Consider the following 26,296-nt stretch of genomic DNA (forward strand, 5'->3'; position numbering starts at 1 on the left):
CAGATGATGTGTTTTTTTTTTTTTTTTTTTTTACAAATCGAAGGCTTATGGCAGGCAACCCTGTGTCAAGCAAGTCTATCAGCACCATTTTTCCAATAGCATTTGCTCACTTCATGTCTCTATGTCACGTTTTGGTCGTTCTTGCAATATTTTAAACTTTTCATTATCTGTTAATATCTGTGATTAGTGATTACTACTTGCTGAAAGCTCAAATGGTGGTATTTTTTTAGAAATATATATATTTTTTATTTAAATTCAATTAGCCAGTATGTAGTGCATTCTTAGTTTCAGATGTAGAGTTCAGGAATTCATCAGTTGTGAAAGAAAGTTTTTTTTTTAAATGAGATTTCATTTTTTTTTTTTTTTAAAGATTTTATTTATTTGACAGAGAGAGCGAGCGAGGGCAGGAACACAAGCAGGGGGAGTGAGACAGGGAGACGCAGGCTTCCTGTGGAGCATGGAGCCCGATGTGGGGCTCGATCCCAGGACCCTGGGATCATGACCTGAGCCGATGGCAGACGTTTAACAACTGAGCCACCCAGGCGCCCTGAAAGAAAGTATTTTTAAATTAAGGCATGTATGTTGCTTTTTAGACATAATTCTATCACACACTTGAGAGACTACAGTATAGTGTAAACATAACTTGTATATGCACTGGGAAATGAAAAAATTCATTTGACTTGTTTTATAGCGGTATTTGCTTTTTTGCAGTGGTCTGGAACCAAACCCACAGTATCTCTGAGGTATGCCTGTATACACAAAAGATGTCATAAACGACAAGGACTTCCTAATTCCTTAAAGGAACTTATAACTTTAACGATTACTGGATCTTGGAATACTGGTAGTTTGTTACACAGCAATAGAGAGCAAATACAGGGTATTTATGATACTCTGTCGTAATGAGATCTCATTCTTTTACATATAATAGGCACATGCATAGAAAAACATCTAAAAGGATGGATGCTAAATTCTGACAGCAGTTATCACTGGGGGTGAGATAACAAGTAGCTTTTACTTTACTGCTTACATGCTATTGTTTGAAGATTTTTTAGTGAGCATATATTACTTTAATAATCAGATAGGAAGAATAAAGATCTGAAAAGGTGAGAAAGAAAATCATTAGAAAGTATAGCCTAAGTACCTCAAAGGGGTGTAGCAGATTTAAATGATATAACTGATAAGAATGTGTTTTTGTGAATTGTGTGGTATTATGAAAATACAGTGTAGCACATTTTTCTAAGTCTCTGATTTCTTCCTTATATATAATTAATAGGTCTGGGGGTGCCTGGGTGGCTCAGTCGTTAAGCGTCTGCCTTTGGCTCAGGTCATGATCCTGGGGGTCCTGGGATGGAGCCCCACATAGGGCTCCCGACTCGGCGGGAAGCCTGCTTCTCCCTCTCCGACTCCCCCCTGCTTGTGTTTCCTCTCTCGCTATGTCTCTGTCAAATAAATAAAATCTTAAAAAAAGAAAAAAAAGGAATAGGTCTAATGCCTTTAGGTATGTGCTTAGTTTCAGAATTTTATTTTAAAGGGATTTCTGTGGTACAACACAATGTCTGTGGTACTCTTACTGAAAATCATTTATAATAGTCAAATTCTAACAATTTTTTGCAATAAGCTTTCATTAAATTTTCCTAAAAATAGAAAAAGTTCACATTATATACCATTTTGAATTTAATTTATTTTCTTACATTTTCAAAATAATTTATGGTAAAATGTTAGCTTCAAGGAAAATTTATGGGAAACCATAAAGCAACTGGAGTTCCTTACAATAAAATCCAGGATAAAAATACTTTTTGCAGGGTGAAAATTTATCAAAAGGTATAAGTGAATTATAAATTTGTCAATCTGATGAATTTAAGGGCACTTTAAAAGTTGTCTAGTTAAATTACTGCAGATATGACATGCTTATTGAAATCCAATCTGTAAGTCTAATGCCAATGATCATTTCTTCCTGCTAAAAGCTAAAAATAATTTATGTGAAAAACCCATGGGAGATTCTGATTTCTTCATAAAGAGTTTGATTTCTTCATAAAGATTCTTTAATAAGCTGGGCTAATCTCTGGAAGGCCTGAAATAGAAAAGAGACAAGAATTAATGAAATCAGGATGCTACTTAGGAAAAGTCTGTGATAATTTTAAAAAATTCAAACAGAGTATTCATCTTAGGTTGAGATAAGGCAATCAAAAGTCAAATTTAACATCAGCTTTATCTGGGTAGGATGCCATCAATGTTCACTAATATATGTAGATATAAGCATATCAGATTCCCAGGATTTCTGTTTGTTCTTATAGCCCTCAAGATCATTATTTTCCATTTTCCCCACAACACAAGTTATTCTTTCATATAATCTCCCACCTGTATATGCACTCTATATCATTTCAATTGCCTATTCATATGTAAAAGCAGAGGTAACTTATGTAAAGCATATTTAATGATATGAGAAAGCAACTAAATAAAGAACACCAAGAACCAATCCATCTGTGAGGGCAAGTACAGACTCTTCTCAAGGTTAATGGCATTGTTCAATTTATGACTCTTCTGTTTGGACTCCCAGACATGCAGTCCTTAGGAACTTGTTTCTTTGCTTCCTGTTATTTTGGCTGAACCCAGACTTGTAATTAATTTAAGAATGTTACTGTATTTGACCCTTGCTGATATATTTTTCTTCTGAGAAAGAGACTGATGGCTTTCATGAATTTGTACTGAATTTAGCTCATACTAATTCCATGAAGGAAGGAAAGAAGTTTTCTTCATAACATGCTAGTAATCTGCCAGCACGGTTCAGTAAGTCTGAAAACAGTTCACGAAGACGATGGAGTTTAACTCCAGCTTGGTCTCATGCCTTTGTCTATTTGTTGCCACTAAAGTGTGTCTTTTAATAGTAATTCATGACTTTTCAAGTGATATCTGTTTTTCAGAAACCCAAGAGGACATTAAATAATGTTATAACTCAAAAATGAACAAATGCACCAAAAAATAGAATTGATATCTGGTGTTACTCTGAAGAGAATATTGTACTCACCATATCCATCTGTTCTGGAGAAGCTGAAGAGAAGGACGCTCTAAAGTAAGGGCTAGGAGCTGAGCTATCAATGTAGAAGACATTTCCGGGAAGCATTAATATCTAAGAGAGTTTATGGAAAATAAGGGAGTTACTAAAATATAGGTAGATCCAATCTCAGAGAGGGGAAAGCCTTTTAATATTTAAAAACAATTAAAAAAATCATGAGAAAAACCATTTTATGGAAAAAGTCTGTATGTCCTACAATAACATAACTAAAAGCACAGAACCTGAAAAAATGTTTATAGTAAATATGGCAAATGCTACCTCTTTTCCATTTAAAGTATACACAGAAACCAAGAAGAAAAACACTCAAATTCCTGCTTTGACGGGCAAAGGACAGCTTATAAAAGAAATAGAAATGGTAACAAACATGAATAAATGGTTAACCAAGAAGTTATATAAATTCAAACAATGAGAGACCATTTTTAAGTTACCAAATTTGGAAGTGGCTTTTAAGCTGGGACTTGGATGATAAGTAGGTGATGGCCGAGCAAAAAGTGGGTGAAGAATATTAGGGAGAAGACAGTGTAAAGGCCTTGAGATGGGAAGAAGATTGGTGCAAAGAACTGAAAGGAGGTAGAAATTTTAATACATAAAGTGAATGAATAAAAATGTTATGTATGTCGGGCGCCTGGGTGGCTCAGTCGGTTGAGCGACTGCCTTCGGCTCGGGTCATGATCCCAGAGTCCCTGGATCGAGTCCCGCATCGGGCTCCCTGCTCGGCGGAGAGTCTGCTTCTCCCTCTGCCCTTCACCCTGCTCGTGCTCTCTCTCTCAAATAAATAAATAAAATCTTTAAAAAAAAAAAAAATGTTATGTATGTCAAGACGGAGTTGTGTGAACAACTGCTATTCTTGATGTGAGAGCACTGTGGCAGCTGCCTCACTAACTGCGACCTCCATTCCCTCTGTTTCCTGGGTGTACAAATATATTCTGTTGCCCAGGTTCTTTCTCGTTATGTGTGGCCATATGACCGAATCCTAGCCAATGGATGTGAAGTGATGCATGCCACTTCTAGGCCTTGCCCATAAAAATCTCCCCACGTGTGATCCATCATGCTCTTTCCATTTTGTAGCCATTGTGGAATCATCCATGTGTTGAAGTCTGAAGAGCAACAAGAAGGAAGGAAGTAGAGTCTCTGAATTGCTTGTTGGAGTAGAGGTGGCTTGCACATCACATCTTTGAAAGTTTTTTTTTTTTTTTTAAAGATTTTATTTATTTATTTGAGACAGAGAATGAGAGAGAGAGAGCACATGAGAGGGGGGAGGGTCAGAGGGAGAAGCAGGCTCCCTGCTGAGCAGGGAGCCCGATGTGGGACTCGATCCCGGGACTCCAGGATCATGACCTGAGCCGAAGGCAGTCGCTCAACCAACTGAGCCACCCAGGCGCCCCACATCTTTGAAAGTTTTATGTGAGTCAGAAATAAACTTCGATTGTGGTAGGTCTTTGAGATGTTATGTAGTACAATCATGCAATTCAAAAGCATTCATTGTTGTTATGTAGTATACATCTGGGCACTGCCTACTAAAGTAAAGTGAGTTGGGAGTGAAATGGTTTGGGGCACTCTGGGGAAGAGATTTCAAGGCAGAAGATGGGTTTCTGTCCTGATTAATAATCAAATGAAAACCATCATTTCTCCCAATATAGTGGAAAATACTGGGGGTGTATACTATAAGCGAGGAGCTGTAAGAGAAGGAGGGAGTAGTGATAATCTCTTTATAAGATGACCAGAACAACTGGGCTAAAGCTGTAGTTGTAAAGTTGGAGATTATTTAGAAAAAGAAAGGCTACATGCAGCAGGATATATGGGATAGATGGAGAGCACCAAAAAAACTATGAGAAAACCTGAGGTCTATGTCCTCAGCACCTACCTCAGAGATACATACAGATAGCCACTTATCAAATGATCCTGATGATAATGGCATTGACAGAAAGGCAAAGAAAACACAACATTGATTTATTATACTAAAATGTATTTCTTTGAAATAAGTCAGTATTTACTACGTACTTGCTGTGTAGAATTAGTAGGATTAGAACAATGAATAAAGCGTGAGTCCTGCCCTCAAGTAAGATGGTTAGAGAGGATGCATGACTCAAAGTCCAGGTAGTCAGCTCCCAGGTCTAACCTCTAGATAGCAATTTTCTAGCGTCCAAACCACCTCATCTCTTATGTACTAGCATGGTCCTGTGCTTGTATCAACACAATCTGTTCGCTCGTAATTATTGCTTCAAAACAAAAGCGATCCTAGAAACAGATCTTAGTATTTATAAAAGACTGGCAAATGTGCCAAAAGCATTAATTCAGGGAGAAAGGATAATTTATTGGGTAAATTGGACAGCTACACAGAAAAATATTTAGATTTTCCACCTTAATCAATGCCCCCAAATGATAAGTAAGTAGATTTAAGGACAAAAGGAGAAAAAAAAAAATCCTGGAAGAAATCCTTACAGGCCAATTTTAAGTGAAAATAACAGGATACAAACTTTTCTGTGTAATTTTAACCATGGAAAATAACTGCACAGCCAAAATACTACATGTAGATGAGCTCTTCAAGAAAATATACTACAAATGGCCACAAAATCGGGGTGGTGAAATGATGGGCTACTTAAACATTTTTCATTATACTGTTACGAATTTCCCAAGTTTGCTAGCATGCTTTACTTTCTTAAATCAGAGGGGAAAAGCCCTCTGCTCTTAGTCGTTAAACTAACCAGTAGCTGAGATGAACGGCTGTATTTCCATTAATGTAGACCAGAAGAAGAATTATGTAACTCAAAAATCTATTATGATTTTAACAACGAGACAATATTATTAGAAATATTAGATATAGAAATATCAGATAACATCTGATATTAAAATATTATGGGTTGGGATGGAGGGCAATGATAAACACCTCTCTTCATTTTTATTTTAAATGAAAAATCACTTTAAAGAAAAAGTATAACCCCCCCCCATTTTACCTCTTTCTTAATGGCTTTTTCTTCAATCAGTTGTTTTATATCAGAAATGCCCTTAATTTTAACCCATAAAAACATTCCAGCAGCAGGAACATGCCATTCTGCCAAACCTACAAACCAAGAAAGAGAATATCTGCTAAAGTCATTTTTGATGATATCAAATATATCAATTAATGACATAATCGCAGTAACTGTCAACTAGTATATCCAAAAAAGTTCCTTCGGGGATAGCATTTTTAAAACATAGAATTTAATGAGTCCTGAAAATTGAGGTTCTGAGTTTATTTCAAAAGTAAGAGAGTAGGGGCAGCACCTCGGTGGCTCAGTTGGTTAAGCGTCTGCTTTGGGCTCAGGTCATAATCTCAGGGTCCTGGGATGGAGCCTGATGTGGGGCTCAGCGGGAAGACTGCTTCTCCCTCTCCCACTCCCCCTGCTTGTGTTCCCTCTCTCACTTCTCTCTGTCAAATAAATAAATAAAATCTTTAAAAAAAATAAGAGACTGGGGTGAAGGGAGAGAGGGAGACTCAAGTATAAATTTCCAATATACTCAAGTATATATTTCCAATTCCAAATATATACTCAAGTATATATTTCCAATTCCCAAGTCAGTCTTAGGGTAGTGCAAGGCATCTAAGGCCTGTGTCTACTTCCCTTAGTGAGAACCATACCGAAGCCAACTATGGCTCTTTTAATTATAGGAGAAGATTTTTCGACTCCTTCTAGATTCTTCCAGTGCTTCAATAAATTCTGTCATTTATACAATAGTTTTGAAGTCCAGTGGATTAGAGTTTTTATCAGAATGTAATAGATTATGAAAAGAAGTACTGAAAATTCAAGAGTTCCAGAAGTATTGGTAGGCTTTATGTTTCATTGAGTATTAGGATAGAGAAACCAAGAAGGAAGGACAATTATTTTGATTTTAATTATCTTTTAAAACTTGCTATTGATTAGAACCTGTTATTTTTTTAAAGATTTTATTTATTTATTTGACAGAGAGAGAGCACAAGCAAGGGGAGCATCAGGCAGAAGGAGCGGGAGCAGCAGACTCCCCGCTGAGCAGAGAGCCCGAGGCGGGACTCCATTCCAGGACCCTGGGATCATGACCTGAGCTGAAGGCAGATGCTTAACCAACTGAGCCACCCAGGCGCCCCTAGAACCTGTTCTTTAACTCCACTGTACAAAGTGGTAGAATAGTACTCTTATTAAAAAGAATTCTATATTTACCAGAAATTTATAGGGAACAAGATATGACAGAAATAAGGAACTGATTTTTTTGTTTACCATTATTCACCCCAAAAGCTTTTTCTTTTCTTTTTTTTAAGATTTTATTTATTTATTTGACAGCGAGAGAGGGAATACAAGCAGGGGCAGCGGGAGAAGGAAAAGCAGGCGCTCCACTGAGCAGGGAGCCTGATGCTGGGCTCGATCCCAGGACGCTGGGAACATGACCTGAGCCGAAGGCAGATGCTTAACAACTGAGCCACCCAAGCGCCTCACCCCAAAAGCTTTTTTAATGATATAATTAAAACCACATAATTCATTAATAGAAAATTAAATCTAAATCATCCTGCAATCAAATTAGCAATAGGTATTATTAGAGAGATAAATCATGATAATGATTAGAATGCAAGTAATGTGTAATGAGAGAACTGCCTTAGATTGTATTATTTTGTTTTTATATGGTCTAATTAGAAAAGGAGCATACTGTTTGACAATTCCTCTGCTGTTTGGGGGAAATTCTGAAGTAACTCTAAAATCTTTTGAGTATAGCCATCATTTGGCTTTAAGTTATTGCTAGCTGATTTTCAGGGTCCTGGGATCGAGCCCCGCTTTGGGCATCGGGTTCCCTGCTCCATGGGAAGCCTGCTTCTCCCTCTCCCAGTCCCCCTGCTTGTGTTCCCTCTCTCGCTGTCTCTCTCCTGTCAAATAAATAAATAAATAAATCTTAAAAAAAAAATAAAAGGTCTTTTCCCCCCCTTTAAGCCACAAATTCTTTGCAGCGGACAGGTAAAGCAGAGATAGATAGAACAGTGCCAGGGTTTGTAGACTGTTACTTCTGAGATTGCTTATAGGGTCACATTACCTGACAAGAATACTCCTGGACTCTTGTTTCTCATCTCCCAATATTATTAACAATAACTGTGCAGTGTTACCCGCCACCCCCCCGCCCCATGAAAGTGCTGGTGTCTGTCACAGGGCAGGATGATGCTCCACTCACCACTTAGCCATTTGTCTGCAGCTGCCAGTAATGCATCCCTCTGGTTCCTATAGAAATCAGTAACCCTAGAAGAAGAACACAACGAAAGGCATGCATTTGGTTCACTGACTGAAGAAACCAGGAGTCCAGTCTATAAGAATCTGTTTTCTAGGGGCGCCTGGGTGGCTCAGATGGTTGAGCGTCTGCCTTCGGCTTGGGTCATGATCCCAGGGTCCTGGGATCGAGTCCCACATCGGGCTCCCGGCTCAGCGGGGAGCGTGCTTCTCCCTCTGACCCTCTCCCCTCTCATGCTGTTTCTCTCTCGCTCGCTCTCTAAAAAATAAATAAAATCTTAAAAAAAAAAAAAAAAATCTGTTTTCTATCTTGATTAAAATGTGGAATGCTTGAAAAAGGAATAGAGCATGTTTATTTGACCTGTCTGGTGGCAAACTTTTGACCATTGTTTTTTTCCTTTATTTTGGAATAATTCCAATGAAAATTAATAAAATTAATAAAGGGAAGCCTATTTCTATGTAAAATATGGAAGCTAACATGCAATACCTCTCTACATGAGCCAGGAAACCCTCTTCTCCCCATTGGTGTAGAAGCTGTGATACCAGAAGCTAGAAGAGATAAGACACAATAACACACGTCATGGTTCACCCTCTAAAATGTTTTTTTTTCTTTTCGAAGCATAAAAAGCAAATCACTCTTGATTACCTGTAAACCACCACAAGAAAATATAACAAGCTGAACCAAGATTTACAGTGATTTATAATAAATGTTAATAACAATGACAATAAAATAACAAATACTTATGTAGTACTTGCTATGTGCCAGAAACTACTGTAATATATTAATATATTTTAGATAATTTAATCTTTGTAATAACCTAATTAGGCTATCATTTCTATTTTACTGATGAGGAAACCAAGGCACAAGGGTTAAATGAACTTTCCCAAGGTCACCCTGTCAGTGAGACAGAGAGCCTGGATTCAAGTTAGACTGTCTAGCTCCAGATCCATGCCATTAGTTACCATACTATATCGCTTCTCTAAATTTATTAAAAAATGCATAGTAGATATATGCTGTATAATATTTTCAGTGATTTTTCTATATAAAATGGAAGTTCTAAATGTTATAAATGGATAATGAAGTTTTGTTGGTAACAGACACAAAAAATATGGGAAAAAACCCCCAACTTGATAAAACATGGGGACATCTGTACGCTGCAAAGTATCACTAGGTTAATTCAGTTCTCATCTGCCTTTTACAGTAAACATCTGCGGCATCTGATCTCGAGATTATGTATCAGTGATTTCCCTCCCTGCCACCTTCACTCAGGCTTACTTGCTAACATCTATTTTCTATTCTGATTGCTTTAAAAAAAAACCCAAACCCTCCTATTTCTGACATTGTCCTTACCTGTGTAAAAGTGCTGGGGTGCAAGGTTGAAACTTGTGTGTGTAAGACAACTCTCTCTATCAAGGCTTTTGGACCGGTTAAAAACCCTATTCTCAACCTACACAAAAAGAGAAAAGGCCTGGGTTAACAATGAATACATGTCACCATACTGATTTCATTAGGAAGGCAGTTGTGACCTGGGGACCTAGACGATTAAAACACTCTACTAAAACTAGCTACTTGTTATTTAAAATTCAAATTTAAGTGTACATTTAAAATAGAATGCAAGTCTAAGTATTCGAAATGTGTTCTTTCATATATGAAACCCAAAACCTGACCAGTCCCATTCCAACTTTAGATTAATGCCCAAATACCTTTGATTACTGGAGATGAATAAAGAAAAGGCATATATTACTACTAATAATCAAACTGATGTTTTAAGGTAAGTAGGAATACTAGCATCTTAAATGAGAATTATTTGGACTAAAGGACACTCAGGTACAGCCTATCTTTTTTAGATCTGGCCGTAAATTAAGACACAAGGCCTTACCCAGAGGAGAGGACTTTTGAAAAAGAGTCAGCTCTGATGACACGCCCATCAATGTCCATGGAAAGAAATGTTGGTGCCCAGGACTTGAAATGGAAAAAACACATACTGTTGGTTTCAGAACTCTGTTTAGTGAATGTATAATTATTTTGTGTAGGGAATGGAAAGGGCATAGATTCCGATAGCAGTAACACAACCATCTTCTCTGTTACCTTAGTCTCAACCCTTAAAATGGAATAAGAAACCGAGATGCATGATCTTTTATGAGTACTGGCCTAGCTTCACAGCTTTTCTGCCAAAAACATACAGAAGAATTTACTCATTTGCTTAAGATGCTATTATTATGAATTTAGGGAAACCTCAAATGGGCCCTCCAAGGCTCAAAGGTTGAGATCCAGGATTAATAGATTTAGAGGAAGGGTTCAAGAAAAACTCATTTGGATTAGATCAAAATGAAGAGGGCCTGCAGCATTCAGGATTGTTTTGAGAGAGAATGCTGATCCTTAGAACAGCTAGAAAGACAAAACAAGATGAGGAATGTAGTCAATCTGCAGTATGGACCTCAATATTTCCTTCAAAAGGAGATGCACAGAAGAAAAGAGGCCAGGTCGTGCGGAGGGTAGGGAGTAGGTAGGTAGACGTGATATTCAGCAAACTATACAGAAAAATCAAGAATTTTTGTTTCTTTTCAGTAGATTTAAAGGAAGCATTGAATCCAAGTAGATGTTCTCAGCAGCTCCGAGAGCAAATAAAGAAAGTGTTTGATTTTGAAGAATCAGGCATTGGGAGTCTGTACCACTGCTAATGTCTATTGGGAGACGGTGATCGTGGAAAGTGGCATGCATATATAGTGAAAAGGAACCTAAAAATCCCTTATTCTGCAGGTAAGATCCAGGCCTTCAATGACAGGGATGGTAAATAGGTGGCATTCTGCCAGTACTGCTTTCCCCTATGTCTGTAATGGACACCGCTAACTGAGCACGACCGTCTTCCTCTTTCAGATCCTTCTCAGACATCACTCCAGCCAGCCATTGCCAAGAGATTATAGCTGACACCTACTTCACATCCCTGGTATGATGTTTAAAAAACTATGAACTAGGATCTGAAGTTCAAGAAGACCATCAGCCCCCGACTCACTCTGTTTGTCCAAATGCATGGTATAGAGCACTAGCTCCTATTTTAAAGGTAAGTCATTTCTGGAAAAAGCAGTAATACCAGACATGAGAAGTATTAATTCCATGATAAAACTGAAAGACTAAAGATTGAAGTGGTAGCAAATTACTACTAATTTTATATAATTTCAATGTAAAGATAGATTAGCTCTGACTCAGCAGCCAGGTTAAAGTCAAGTCAGTGTAATCACTTACAATTTATCTTCTAATTGTGAAATAAGTTCACATCATCACTTACCTTGCTGAACTGGAGAAAATAGTAAGGATCATCTTCTATGATGAGGAAATCATATTTTCTTGCGAGCTAAAAAAAGGTTAAAGTAGCATATTTAATTCTTAAGAACTATCTAAGCTGAAAATCACTTGGAATCATAATTCTTTGTATTCATTTATTCATCCAAGAAACTACTGAGTGCCTCTTTCCTAGACAATGAGGATACAGAGATGAACAAGGCACTCACTGAAGGCTCTTGTTCTCATGGAACTTACATTCTAGGTTCTGAAAGACAATATACATAAGCCAATGGATAATGAAGAGAAGAAATATAAGCAGGAGGTTTTAGGGGCTAGGCAGGGTGATAAACAGGGTGATATCTGAGGGGGAGAGAGAGAGAAAGAGGGTAGCTGTTTCAGGCTGAATCATTGGGAAGCCCTCCCTGACAAGATAACACAAGTGCTCAGCATGACAAAGTGGCCTGCAGCAAGAAGGAGGTAAGAGACAATAAGGCCTGAGACTAGACTACCAGGTCACATAGCTTTGTGAGGCAGATGAAGGAATTTGGATTTTATTTTAATTGAAAAGGGAAGCCACTAGAGGATTGTAAACAGGAGGACCACGAGACTGGCTTTACATTTATATTTCAGAGGAGGGAGGGAAGGACATGACTGGCTGCTGTGTGAAGAATGATTGGTTGGATTTCGAGAGTGGAATGCAGCAAGGGTCCAGCATGGAAACTATCCTAGTAGACCAGTGAGGAAGGTGGTGGCTGGGAAGATGGTGACAGTAAGCGCAGAGGAGAGAAACTGGTGGATTTGGATCCATTTGGTAGTGGAGTCCACAGGATGGGTTGGATGTAGGGGGTGAAGGGGGAGAGAAGGGAAAGAGAGGAATAAAGGGTGACTGTTCATAGTGGCACTATTTACAGTGATAGAGAATGTGAGGGGTTGTGGATTGGAGGTTGGGTGTGGCTGGACTAAATCAAGAGTTCCATTTGGCCATGGTAGGTTGGAAATGCCCATTAGACATTCATGGTGGATGCTGGAAACAGAAGTTGGATGGAGGAGTTGGAAACAGAAGTGCGGAGTTCAGGGGAAATTTAGAATGGAATTTATAGCCATACAACTGGATGAGACTATCTGGGGGTAGTATGTAAATAAGAGGAGAACTCCGGACAGAACTCTGAAGTATGTGAAAAATAAGACAATATTTTGACACATACACACATAAATAAGTGAAAGAAACTGTTTGAAATCTTTCTTTATGATTCCACTACACATTCTATATAGTTTAATATGGCTTTGGTACTTATATTAAAAAGCTATTTGTAGCAAAAGTCTATGGAGCACAGTCAGGTACATAAAAGAGACTTTACAAAAGGCACATTTCTCTCTTATTTTTCAAAGATTTTTGTGCTGCTATGTATGTGTTTGATATTAAAAAAAAAATGGTAATAGTGAAAAGTTTAGACATCGTAGTCAGGTACCTAAAAGAGACTTGACAAAAGGAGCATGCCTCTTATTTTTAAAGAATTTCTTTGTAACCTGAAATGCGAAGGAGTAGGAAAGAGAAGAGAGAAGTTGAAAATATAAATATAAATAATGAAAATCAAACGGGGTTTGATTAAATAACCTCATAAAATTTAACATTAGGTAAAAAATGCTATTTTTTTAATGAAAATATCAATTAAAGGAAAAGAAAAATCTCATAGTTAACTAAGGATAATTTCTTATGTTACAATTTATTAGGACCCTCGGGCATAGATGACTTCCTTTTATTAAAAACTATCTTCCTTGTAATAATAAGAAATAAGAAAGGGAGCTTTCAACTCAAAAGTCAAATAAACAAGAACACTGCCACAGAACACATTCTTTTAAAATACCTCATAGATTTCCTCCTTGCGATTACTTGTTAATGAGTTTCCAGTAGGGTTGTTGCCATTTGGGACAGTGTAAAGAAACTTGGGGGTGTTTTTCTTGGGGTTCTTTGAGTTTTCTGGTTTCCATTTGGAAAGTACTTCTTTGAGGGAGTCCGGAATAATCCCATATTCATCACTGGCAACATTAATGATGTTGCAGCCCAGTGGCTTCAGCTGTTGAGCACAAATAAAAAGAAAAGCCCAAGATTCAGACATGATCACAAAATGTGTCATTGGTTCTTCTTCTACTAACCAAGAATGTTACCATTTATACCCTTAAACATAGAAACCTGCACTCATCTCTACACTCCAAGGGTTGAGTGTATATTCTCATTTTATTGTTGCCCTGGGGTAGATTCCATTATTGTTCAGAAATATGCCCTGTCAGTTCTCAGAGGAAAGAGTATATGCTTCCTTGCTCATATATGTCAGGATTGGCAATATTGTCTTGCTTTGGCCGGTGAACTGCAAGCAGAAGTGATGCGTGTTTTGTTCAAACAGAAGCTTTAAAATCCAGCTTGTGGCTCTCCATTTCCTGTCTCCCTTCGCTCTAAGACTGGCAATGCTCCAGGTAGAGGCTGCTTCTCTCAGCTTGGGGCTTGGGATGGAGATGGCCCGGAACAGAGAAGCTGTGTGGTCGATACGTGGAGTGTGAGAGCAAGAAACTTTCTAGCCGTAAGCCGTGGAGATTGGGGTGGGTTGTTATACTGCATAACCTGGCCTCTTCAGACTGAATTAGCTTTAGAATTAGAATTAGAACTGGTTCAAAAAGTACATGTTCGTTAATGAACGCTTCTCTTGACAAAGTTAAACACAGAAAGCATCTTTTATGCTAATACCTAAAATGGTTACAAGCTGAGGTGATCTTCAAAATATTTAACAGGTGGTAGAACACGGGTACATCAGAAACAGCACCTGACTGGAATAGAGTCCTGGGGGCCCCCTGCATTAATTCTGTATCATGGGAAGTTCCGGGTGGTCTTAGGAGAGGGGCCAGGGGGACCAGGGTGGTGATGGGCATGGAGGGGAACAGGGCAGCAGCTTAGCAAGGAGTATGGAGGTAGTCTGTATTTACCAAAGGCTAAGCCTGAAATCACAAGCAGTGGCCTTGCTTATAGACATAATTTTATAAAAATCTTGGCGAATCTTTTTTTTTTTTTTAAAGATTTTATTTATTTATTTGACAGAGAGACACAGCCAGAGAAGGAACACAAGCAGGGGGAGTGGGAGAGGGAGAAGCAGGCCTCCCACGGAGCAGGGAGCCCGATGCGGGGCTCGATCCCAGGACCCTGGGATCATGACCTGAGCCAAAGGCAGACACTTAAGGACGCTTAACGAGCCACCCAGGCACCCAAAATCTTGGGGAATCTTATTCTTGGATGAACATAAAGAAAAAAATTGGAACTTTAGAAATAACAATAATTTGAGTGAGGGTCTCAGAAGAAAAATTTTTCAAAGGATAAGCACACCCTCTTTTAGCAAATGTGGAATTATGTACTAGGTGGGAATAATCCAGACAAATTTATGACAAATTTAAAAGTTCTTAGGCTGAAAAAGCACATCTACCACGAATAAACAAATTAATATTGGGCCATGAAATAAACACATATTGCTTACTAGCAAATCTCATAGCCTGACACATAGTTTCTGTTTGGGTATGTGGAAACATTTGTGCATGTGTGCATGATGCCGATTACACAGACACTGGTTTTAGATTCGTAGGCATTATACAAAGAGTTTAGTAAATAATTATTAATTAGTATCCAATCATTAAGAAAAAGCAATTATTTTACTTTAGTTTTTTATTGTGGTAAATAGATATATAACAAAAATTTTGCCTTTTTCTTAAAAGATTTTATTTGAGCGAGAGCACGAGACGGGGGCGGTGGGGGGGGGGGGGAGGAGAAGCAGACTCCCCGCTGAGCACTGAGCAGGGAGCCCCATGCAGGGCTTGATTCCAGGACCCCAGGATCATGACCTGAGCCAAAGGCAGATGCTTAATTGACTGAGCCACCCAGAGGCCCCCCCACATTTTCCCATTTTTAACTGTACAACTCATGGCATTAATCACATTCATAATGTGTGCATCCATCATTGCTGATTTCCAAAACCTTTCATTACCCCAAACAGAAACTCTGTACCCATTAAGCAATAACTATCCATTCCTCCATATCCCCAGGCCCTGATAACCTCTAACTTACTTTCTGTCTCTGTGAATCTGCCTATTTTAGATATAAGAAACAAATAAATGGAGTAATAGAATATTTGTCCTTTTGTGTCTGGCTTCTTTCAGTTGGCATAATGTTTTCAACATTATGTAGCATGTGTTAAAACTTTGTTCCTTTTGGGCGCCTGGGTGGCTCAGTTGGTTAAGTGACTGCCTTGGGCTCAGGTCATGATCCCGGGGTCCTGGGATCGAGCCCCGCATCAGGCTCCTTGCTCTGCGGGGAAGCCTGCTTCTCCCTCTCCCACTCCCCCTGCTTGTGTTCCCTCTCTCGCTGTGTCTCTCTCTGTCAAATAAATAAATAAAATCTTTAAAAAAAAACAACAACAAAAAAACAAACTTTGTTCCTTTTTATGGCTGAATAATATTCCATCATATGTATATGCCACATTTTGTTTATCCATTCATCTGTAGATGTACACTTGAGTTGCTTCCACCTTTTGGCTATTATGAATAATGCTGCAGTGAACATTTGTGTACAATTATCTGTTTGAGCTCCAGTTTTCAATTCTTTTTGGGTATATACTTGGAGTTGAATTAATGAGTCACATGGTAATTCTATGGTTGTTTTGAGAAACTGACAAACTGTTTTCCACAGTGGCTGTACCATTTTATATTTCCACTAGCAATGTACAAGATTCAATAACACTTATTATTTTACATGAAAAAAATAGGTATTGTAGTAGGTATAAAGGAGTATCTCATTGTATTTTTGATTTGCATTTCTCTAATGACTAATGATGATATTGAGCATCTTTTCATGTGCTTAGTGGCTGCTTGCATATCTTCTTTGGAGAATTTTCTATTCAAGTCCTTTATCCATTTTTAAATTAGATTGTTGTTGTTGTTGTTGTTGTTACTGAGTTGTAGGTCTTTATATATTCTGGATATTAAGTCCTTATCAGATATATGATTTGCAAATATTTTCTCCCATTCTGCAGGCTGTCTTCACTTCCTTCATAATGTCCTTCAAGGCACACAAGTTTTTAATTTTTGATGACGTCCAATTTATTTATTTATTTTTCTTTTTGCCTGTGTTTTTGGTGTCGTATCTAAGAATTTAGTGCCATACCCAAGGTCATGAAGATTTGCCTTTATGTTTTCTTCTAAGATTTTATAGTTTTAGCTCTTACATTTAGGTCTTTGATCCATTTTGAGTTAAACTTTTATATGGTCCAAGGGTCCAATTTCTGTCTTTTGCATGTGAAAATCCAGTTATCCCAGAACATTATGTTGAAGGGATTATTCTTTCTCTACTGAATGGTTTTGGTACCCTTGTTGAAATAAAATGACCCTAGATGTGTGGGTTTACTTCTGGACTCTCAATTCTATTCCACTGGTCTATACAACCATCCTTATACCAGTACCACACTGTTTTAATTATTATAGCTTTGAAGTTGGTTTTGAAATTAGGAAGTGGGAGTCCTCCAACTTTGTTCTTCGTTTTCAAGATTGTTTTGGCCATTTGGATTCCTTCCAATCCCATATGAATCTGACAGCTGGCTTTTCTATTTCTGCAAAAAAGGCTACTGGAATTTGACAGGGATTGTTTTGAATCTGTAGTTTGCTTTGGTAGTATTGACATCTAAACAAGATTAAGTCTTCCAATTGATGGATAGGTGATGTTTTCCCATTTATTTGGGTCTTCTTTAATTTCTCTCAGCAGCATTTTGTAGTTTTTAATGTACAACTCTTTTACCTCTTTTCTTAGGTTTAATCTCCGATATTTTATTCTTTTGCCTGTTATTATAAATGGAATTGCTTTCTTAATTTCCTTTCCAGATTGTTCACTGGAAAAGCATTTTTTATAATCCAATTTCATGTCTTAGAGGAGTTTTGAGAAAATATGCCTTTCATTAAGACTAGCTAATAGCTTTATATATTAAGATAATACTAAACTTGAAAAAAAAAAAAAGAGAGAATGTGAAGTTAGAATCAACAGAGCAGAAAGGTCCCCTCATTCATTACCCTATTTTAAGCTAGAATGTGTTAGATGACAGTTGAGAGTAACTTTGAGCACCTGAAGTGATGGGCAGCGCTTTACCTCCTTAGGGAGTCAGGAGTCAGGTAAAGGCTCATGGCTAGGAAGTTCTTATATTGAGTTGAAATAGTTTCCTTATAGTTTCCACCCTTTGGTTCCAGGTCTATTAACCTAAGGACCTGCACAAATCAGTCCATGGCTATCCTAAAGTACTGTGTCCCAAACAAACCTACTTCTCAGTGCTGTGCTCTGAGCAGGGCACAGCAGAGCCAGACGATCAGCTTCCTCCTTCTGGACATTATAGTCCCATTAATTTAACACTGGAGTCCTAATTATACCATATTGGTTTACAGTTATATTAAATTGACATATGACTATACTTAGACATGTGGTAATAAAAGATAGTAATAAAAAATTAGTTTTTGTAAATGAAGTTGCATTTCAAGTGAAATATTAAGAAAGCTGGATGTGATTTTGCACAGCTTAATTTTAGCACCTTTACATTTAGACTTTGTAAAAAGAAATGTATAAAGCAGAGGGCACATTTAACATATTTTGCATATATCATTTAAGATGCTCTTGTTTACAGATGGAAGATACTATTTTATTTTTCCATAGATAATTCTAAAGTGTAATGTTTTCTTCTTGTTTATTAAAAGAAAGAGAGTTGCCTTTCATAAAAATGTGTACTCACAGCTTGAAGTGTTCCTGAATAAGCAGGTTCATTTAGGAGGACATTATCTCCAGGATTAACCATCATTTCAAACACCTAACAAAAGAAGCATAGGTTAGTCTGGATAGTATTATTTCCATTCTTAGAATGCCTTTTTTATAGTTTGAGCTCACTAGGATTCTAGAGTAGGAATTGGTAAATTTTCTGTGAAGTACCAGATGGTACATACTTTGTGGGCCATAATGTCTCCATTGCAACTATTTATCTCTGCCTCTATAATGAGAAAGTTGCCAAAGACATTATATAAACCAATGGGTGTGGCTGAGTTCCTATAAAACTCTATTTACAAAGTTAGATGAGGGCTGGATTTGGCTCTCAAGCCATAGTTTCCCAAACTCTGTTCTAGGTAAGATAACTGGTTTGGCTCCTAAAATTCACTTATGCCTTTTATTCCTTCTTTGAAAATTCATTAAATATTTACTATAAGCCAAGCCTGTGTATGGCATGGAGACAAAATGATGAGCATAGCAACACGGTTCTTATCCTCATGGAGCTACTAGTCCAATGGGAAAGCTAGACACTAATCAAATAATTACTCAAATAAATGTATATTTAAAAACAATGGTGAGTGCTATTAAGTATAGATGCACAATGTTATAAGGGCCCATTGTAGGAGGACTTGGGCATTCAGGGAATTCGGGGCATCAGAGAAAGCTTCCTTGAGGAAGTGATGAGTTGGTATAGAGGATCACAGTAGGTACTTTGAGAAACTGAAATAATTCTGTGGCTTGAAGGGGAAATATAAAGAGGAGGGTGGAATGAGATCAGACAGAAGTAGGCAGGGAAATACCATGTAGACATTCAAGCCACATGAGGCAAGTAAGAATTTCAGGTAGAGGCTGGATAGGGGGAGTCACATTATCAGATATTCACGTTAGGAAGATCATTCTGCCTTCAATATGAAAGAATGAAAGATGAGTGAGAATATATGTGGAAAGTCTGGGAAGTTTGAGGATTATCTGGAATGTTTTTGCTGCAGTTCTGGGGAGAGATATGGGTGTAGCCTGACAGACAGTGATGATGGAATTGGAGAGAACTGAGAAGTATTTAGGAAATCCAAACCAACAGAACACAATCATGGACTATAGGGGAGTGAGGAAGAGGAGGCATGAAGAATGACTCCTAGATTGCTGGCCACGGAGCTAGACAGATAGAGGGAGTGATGCTGTTCACTGAAAAAACAGAACCACAAACTCTCAGAGAGGGACAAGGTGATGAGTGTGTTTTGGTTTGAGATGCCTTTGAAACATCCTGTCATGGTGCCAGGTAGACAGATGGGACACATGGATTTGAAAGGAGCTTGGAAGTTATTAGCATATGATCAAGCGCATGGGTGTGAATGGTGGGACCCAGGGAGAGTATGTGGATTAAGGGGAGAAGAGTTTCTGAGGACTGAGCCTTGAAGAACTCTTGACAAATGATGGATGTGTAGAGGAGGAGGGCACTGCAAAGGCAGGGTAGTTGGGCCAATGAGATATTGAGAGAACCAGAGAAGAGTGTTTCAGAAAGGATGGGAAGATCAACAATGTGAAAGGATATTTAAGGACAGGCGTGACAAATCTTCAGAGATTCTGCAGACAATATGATCTAGACAATAGATATCAAAGGGGTCTATTATGACGAAATCTTACATAATTCATGGAATCATCTTTTCTTTCCTTGTGGTGTGTCACAATCATCAGTTCAAGCCTCTCCTTCCTATCATTTTAACAACCTGTATCTCATGACAAACAGTATGGCCATTATCAATTGAGATAGACGTTCTGGCTTTTGTTTTCCAGTTTGGCCTAGAATGTTCCCTTCATCTTTTCCTTATGAACTTTTGGCATGTTATGACAAACAGTATCTTCCTCCGAAAAGTTTCTAAGTGATTCAGGCTTTAGAGGACATCCTAGGACCAAACAAATTACTTGGGTGGCATGTATATTGCCAATAAATCAAATGAAAACCTAATCACATACATTTTCCATGTCAATTAGGGAACATGAAAATGCCAAATATCCTAAATGAAAAGAAGGGCTGTTTATTATCTGGTAGCACTATTTAATAGAGGTAGACAGAGACAAAGGTGCCTAACATAACATCTATCTTGGAGAACAAATTGGAAGGAATAGTAAACCAGATTCCCACGAAGGCCTCTGTAATAAGCATGTCTATAAGTAAGTGAGTTATTGGTGTATCTGGCCATCTATGCTATCTCCCTTTGTTATGACTGATGTGAAAGATAATGAAGAAATCATCTTGAGCATCGTTCTGGGAGAAAAGTTCATGGGGTATACCTTCCTAAGAAAAGAATTTAATTAAAAAGAACTTTTTTCATATTAATCTATAGAATCACAGATGTTTCTCTTCAAGTAAACACTCAAACAGTAGCTAATTCCCCTTTTTTCCAAATTAAATACAAAAAGAAGGAGGAAAAATTATATTCTTTTTTTTTTTTAAGATTTTTATTTATTTATTTGAGAGAGAATGAGAGAAAGCACATGAGAGGGGGGAGGGTCAGAGGGAGAAGCAGGCTCCCCGCCGAGCAGGGAGCCCGATGCGGGACTCGATCCCGGGACTCCAGGATCATGACCTGAGCCGAAGGCAGTCGCTTAACCAACTGAGCCACCCAGGCGCCCGGAAAAATTATATTCTTATTAAATACATTTTTCTGTCACAATAATTTAAAATTCATTAAAGCTAACTAGATTGCAGCTTTCACATTTTCCTAAAAAGAAAAACAAAGCTCCTCTGGTTTAAGACAAATAAGAGCCCTTTTTAGTCTATGGGGCACCTGGGTGGCTCAGATGGCTACACGTCTGCCTTCAGCTCAGGTCATGATCTTGGGGTCCTGGGATTGAGCCCCACATTCGGCTCCCTGCTCGGCTGGGAGCCTGCTTCTCCCTCTCCTTCTACTGTTCCCCCTGCATGTGCTCTCTCACTCTCTCTGTCAAATAAATATATAAAAATAAAATTAAAAAAAAAAAGATAAATAAGAGCCCTTTTTAGTCTAGATGTGAAGACTGAATATAGAGAATCTTTATCTAGGACTAATTATTCATGAAAAAGAAAAGAAAAAAAGAAACAGATGAGACTGAGAACCACTGGTGCAGTCTCTTGTGGGAACTCCCCAGGAGTGGTTACATCTGTGGACTTGCTGGAACCCAGGAGAGAGGCCAATGGAATAACTGAAAGAGAGAGAGAAAGAGAACTGAGAGAGAGAGAGAGGGAGATAATAGGAGAACTAACCCAGAGAGAAGTCAGGGACAGACACAGACCTAGATCTACAGAAGCACATCCAAGGAGACCAGATGTAAACAGGGCTGAGCACAGATGACCTAAGCAGACTGGCAAAGGAATAACATTTCATCTCAGGAGTATCAGGATATGTTTTCTAAAGAATTTAAAAATCCTAGTGAAACTTCATAACTACATAAATCAAAATGTAACCTGAATCTCTAAGCCAGATGAAATTAAGCAGTGCTCATTAATTAAGCTTCTGGTAGGAGTTGAGTACTTCCTTAAGGGGAATCTTGTTTTAATGACTCATAGCTCTGGGACATTAACCACATGATCTACATTTAAGAAAAATCCGGTTGGTGAATGTCTTTAAGTTCCCTGTTTAAAATATGACCCTAGGGCGCCTGGGTGGCTCAGTTGGTTAAGCGACTGCCTTCGGCTCAGGTCATGATCCTGGAGTCCCTGGATCGAGTCCCGCATCGTGCTCCCTGCTCGGCAGGGAGCCTCTGACCCTCCCCTCTCATGTGCTCTCTCTCATTCTCTCTGTCTCAAATAAATAAAAAAAAAAAAAACAAAAAACATGACCCTCTTGTGGTCAGGTGAGAGATGACTATATTTATGAATGTATTTGATTCTTAATTTGGGGTTCCCTTTCCTTTCTGTCTTACCTTGCAAAGACCGTCTTGGCTGCCAGATGTTATGCATATGTCCATTTGTCCTTGGCTGGTTGGATAATTGATGGTGGGAGGATTATGCAATTTTACTTGTAACTGTTTTAGCCAGGACAACAGCTCTGGGATTCTAAAGCATAAAACATATTTTCAAATTTATAGTATTAAAAACCATTAATAATACTAGACAATAGTTAAATGGTAACTGTATGCCAAGCACTTTATTCATTCAATTTAAAAATCCTCAAACGTTTTTTGCCAATATTAATAATCCTATTTAAAAGACAATGCAACAGACTTATAGAAATCGACTCATTAAATGAACTGAGATATGAATCTACATCTTTCTTATTCCAAAGCCTATTCTCTTTTATATTAGAGCACTCACTGAATGATCGATTCTTTGTTCTCCTAGGAAAATTTCCCTAGGCTACCTAGAAGTTCAGTCTCAAGATCTTTGTATCATGGAAAGAAAAACCTATAGTATATATTACATATAATTCATATATACATAACGTGTTATGTTTCAATATACTTCTCAATTACAGAACAAAGAAGACTTTAATAAAGTATAATTTGTAGACACTCCATAAATTACCCTTTATCACTGGAAGAAGACCAGCTAGGAAAGTCATAAAGCATGTGTTCCAGCTTGCTTTTATGAATGGATAAAGAAGATGTGGTATATATATACAATGGACTATTATGCAGCCATCAAAAAACCGAAATCTTGCCATTTGCAACAACGTGGATGGAACTAGAGGGTATTATGCTAAGAGAAATAAGTCAATTAGAGAAAGACATGTATCATATGATTTCACCGATATGAGGAATTCTTAATCTCAGGAAACAAACTGAGGGTTGCTGGAGTGGTGGGGGGTGGGAGGGATGGGGTGGCTGGGTGATAGACAGTGGGGAGGGTATGTGCTATGGTGAGTGCTGTGAATTGTGTAAGACTGTTGAATCACAGACCTGTACCTCTGAAACAATACATTATATGTTAAAAAAAAGAAGAAGATAGTAGGAAGGGAAAAATGAAGGGGGGGAAATCGGAGGGGGAGATGAAACATGAGAGACTGTGGACTCTGAGAAACAAACTGAGGGTTCTAGAGGGGAGGGGGGTGGGGGATGGGTTAGCCTGGTGGTGGGTATTGAGGAGGGCACATTCTGCATGGAGCACTGGGTGTTATGCACAATGAATCATGGATCACTACATCAAAAACTAATGATGTAATGTATGGTGATTAACATAATAAAAAAAATCAGAAAAAAAAGATCTGCTTCTCTGATTACTGTTACCTTTTACAAAGTAGATCTCGAATTATGCTAGCTTTGTTTTGTGGCCTACCTTTCATATTTCAGTACAAATCTCAGTCCTACTTTTTTGTTTTGATAAAATATGCATAATAAAATGTACCATTAAAAAAAAAAAAAGAAATTAAAGACAACTGGGGGCGCCTGGCTGGCTCAGTTGGTTAAGCATCTGCCTTAGGCTCAGGTCATGATCCTGGGGTCCTGGGATCCAGCCCTGGTTGGGCTCTCTGCTCAGTGGGAAATCTGCTTCTCCCTCTCTGCCCCTTCCCCCACTTGTTCTTTCTCTCTCTCAAATAAATAAAATCTTAAAAAAAATAAAAGACATCTGAACAGAGGGCAAAGTATTTGCATAGCTGTCTGCAACTATTAAGGGAACACAATTTCTACAAAATCCACCCCCCCAGGACTTAAAATTTGCTGCTTTCTGGGTTGTCCTTTTCCTCCTTCCTCCTAACCTGCTTCTCTTCCCCTAACTATATCATTTTTTTTTTTTCCAGTCTCAGCTCCAATGGTATATACCTTCTCTTGGCTTCTACAAGGAAATAAGCCTCTCATTATTTAAAGTCAAGGAGAAGTCACTGAGGAGGGTTAAGCATTTAATAAACCTGTTGCTCTTAATTATTCTTAATTATTCTTTGAAAACTTTTCCCCAAACCTTCCTACCTGTGGAATCCCCAGTTAAAAAAGATACGTTACTTTATCAGTGGGCATTAGCATATTGCTCTTGAAAATGAACAAAATTATGTTATCTGTTGATAACTACCCGGCACTTTGAGAATACTGAAGTGCTCTCTTCATCATCTCTTCATCAAACTGGATGGGCTTTCCATTTTTTATGGTGATAACAGCAGTCATAAAAGGGAACGTATTGGGGTTTGGTGATCCAGGAGCCAAGGAGATGACTGATTTCGGTGCCCTGCTCCAAGTCTCAGCTACAATACATACGGAAGAGAAGAATAAACATTTCCATTGAAGACTTTTCATCAACAGAGACAGCTCAATATGTTGCATTCAATAAAACTGTAAAGCTGAACAATTTCTAGTGATAGAATACTAACCTAAAATAAACACGTAAAATTACTTTTTCTGGACCCACCTCGCTGGTGGGGGAACCAAAGAATGGAGATGTCCAACTAAGGCGGAGCGATGAGCCAGTTAAGCAAGGGGCCACAATCCCAGAAAGCCTCCTCTCCTCCTTTGAGCGCCTCCCTGCCCGTCAGGCTCCAGCGCTCACTCCTTCCCGCTTTACCAGGCCCTGCCCACTCCGCACACACCTGCACCTGCGCCTAACCTGCACTCATCCTGCCGCGAAGAGCCTTTCTAGACAGCACACCCTGCCTCTTCCAAGGACGTGTCCCGCAGCAGCTGAGAGACCCATTCCCCGCCTCCCGTTCCGGCCCAAGTGCTCTGAGAACAAAGTCTGTCCCCGTTTCAGCTCTGCACGCTGAGCCTGCACCACTGGGAGCGTCACAGCTGCAGGAACGAACCCGCGCCAGCGCGGACCGCAGGCACCGCCGCCGGAGGCTCGGCGAGAACCCCCCCCGGCGGAGGGGCGCCGGCCCAGGACTCACTCACGACGCGGACGGCGGAAGGCGTTCTCGCTGCGCTCGTGGCGGTGAGGAACCGTGCGTAATTCATGTCTCTGGTACCCAAGCACGCTCTTCGGTAGCGGAAAACTGGAAAACCAAACCCCGCGTCAAGGAGTGCGCCGAGCTCGGAAACGCCGCCGCGGCTGGACCCCCCGCCGCTGACACGCCGCGGCTGGACCCCCCGCCGCTGACACGCCGCGGCTGGACCCCCCGCCGCTGACACGCCGCGGCTGGACCCCCCGCCGCTGACACGCCGCGGCTGGACCCCCCGCCGCTGACACGCCGCGGCTGGACCCCCCGCCGCTGACACGCCGCGGCTGGACCCCCCGCCGCTGACACGCCGCGGCTGGACCCCCCGCCGCTGACACGCCGCGGCTGGACCCCCCGCCGCTGACACGCCGCGGCTGGAGGCTGCGCTCGGCGTCTGGGTCCCGAACGGGCCGGGGGCCGGGGGCCGGCCCGCACAGTGCGCCGCAGACGCAGGGTCGCTCCCCCTCGCGGCGCGCGCCCCGCGCACTCGGGCCGCCGCGGGGGCCGGGGCAGGTTCCCGCCTCGCCCCCTTACGCCCCGCGCCGCAGCCTATGGCCGCCCGCCGCGCGCGCCGCCCCATCCCGGGTCAGCGCCCTCCGCGCGGGGCGCGCTGGGTGACGGCCGGCCGCGAGGCCCTTGCAGTCCTGGGCCAGTGCCTGAGTCCGTTTAAAGCGAGGCCGACTCTTGACCTCGCAGCGGGGAGTCGCCGCAAGGAAGAAGCTGGGCTGCCCTGGGCGCCCGCCTGGGACCTTGCCGAGGGGCTACTGGGGGGTGGGGGCGAGGGGCGGGGGGTGCGCCGGAAGTCCCCGCGATCCTAATCCTTGAGTGCCATCTGGTGGCTGCTTTGGTCCATTGCAGCGGGCTTCCCAAACTGCTTTTGGTCTGGTACGCCTAATTCCTTGTGGCTGGTGGTTGGTTACCTGGCCTCTGGCGAAGCAGCTGGCGCGTTTCACCCCTCGGGCACTGTTGTGTTTCTTACTGACCTTTCGTAGTATAGCTATAGGCACTCTCCCAGGAAGTCACCTAGGCGACCCAGATTTGCAACGTCACTTT

The 26,296-nt window shown here is 40.1% G+C and overlaps 1 protein-coding gene and 2 long non-coding RNA genes across 13 annotated transcripts in view; 2 read left to right on the forward strand and 1 right to left on the reverse strand.

The window, feature by feature from the left end:
- Positions 1–3,057, forward strand: part of LOC123840518 (uncharacterized) — a 29,402-nt gene extending 26,345 nt beyond the window's left edge. For 2 of the 3 annotated variants that reach the window (XR_010409635.1, XR_010409633.1), the window contains one exon: positions 2,922–3,049. This is a non-coding gene — a long non-coding RNA (uncharacterized LOC123840518). Of the gene's footprint in view, positions 1–2,921 lie in introns of all 3 variants that reach the window. The other variant, XR_010409634.1, reaches the window with a different exon arrangement.
- On the reverse strand, positions 388–26,007 carry AADAT (aminoadipate aminotransferase). Of its 9 annotated transcripts, none has more exons than XM_064585297.1 (14): positions 25,933–26,007; positions 25,112–25,300; positions 24,388–24,556; positions 22,308–22,440; positions 18,379–18,453; positions 13,444–13,653; positions 11,583–11,648; positions 10,176–10,258; positions 9,647–9,743; positions 8,783–8,844; positions 8,243–8,307; positions 6,028–6,134; positions 3,026–3,127; positions 388–2,071 (listed from the first exon to the last, which is right to left on the reverse strand). In XM_064585297.1, the coding sequence occupies exons 2-14, from the start codon at positions 25,260–25,262 to the stop codon at positions 2,030–2,032; spliced, it is 1,362 nt and encodes a 453-aa protein (XP_064441367.1). In that variant the 5' UTR covers positions 25,263–25,300; positions 25,933–26,007; the 3' UTR covers positions 388–2,029. The 9 variants fall into 9 exon arrangements, with proteins under 9 accessions (XP_064441367.1, XP_064441369.1, XP_064441365.1 ...); XM_064585299.1 differs by having other exon boundaries at positions 25,900–25,995; XM_064585295.1 differs by lacking the exon at positions 25,933–26,007 and adding an exon at positions 25,778–25,889.
- LOC129045685 (uncharacterized) lies at positions 10,615–23,181 on the forward strand. Its single transcript, XR_008505755.2, has 3 exons — positions 10,615–11,056; positions 11,174–11,357; positions 22,859–23,181. It is a non-coding gene; the product is annotated as an uncharacterized LOC129045685 (long non-coding RNA).
- Positions 26,008–26,296: the final 289 nt, after the last annotated feature.

The sequence above is a fragment of the Mirounga angustirostris genome, unplaced genomic scaffold (genome assembly GCF_029215605.1).
Source record: "Mirounga angustirostris isolate CCGP_5_RB_7025 unplaced genomic scaffold, mMirAng1.0.hap1 SCAF_2, whole genome shotgun sequence".
In the NCBI taxonomy this organism is placed as follows: Eukaryota; Metazoa; Chordata; class Mammalia; order Carnivora; family Phocidae; genus Mirounga; species Mirounga angustirostris.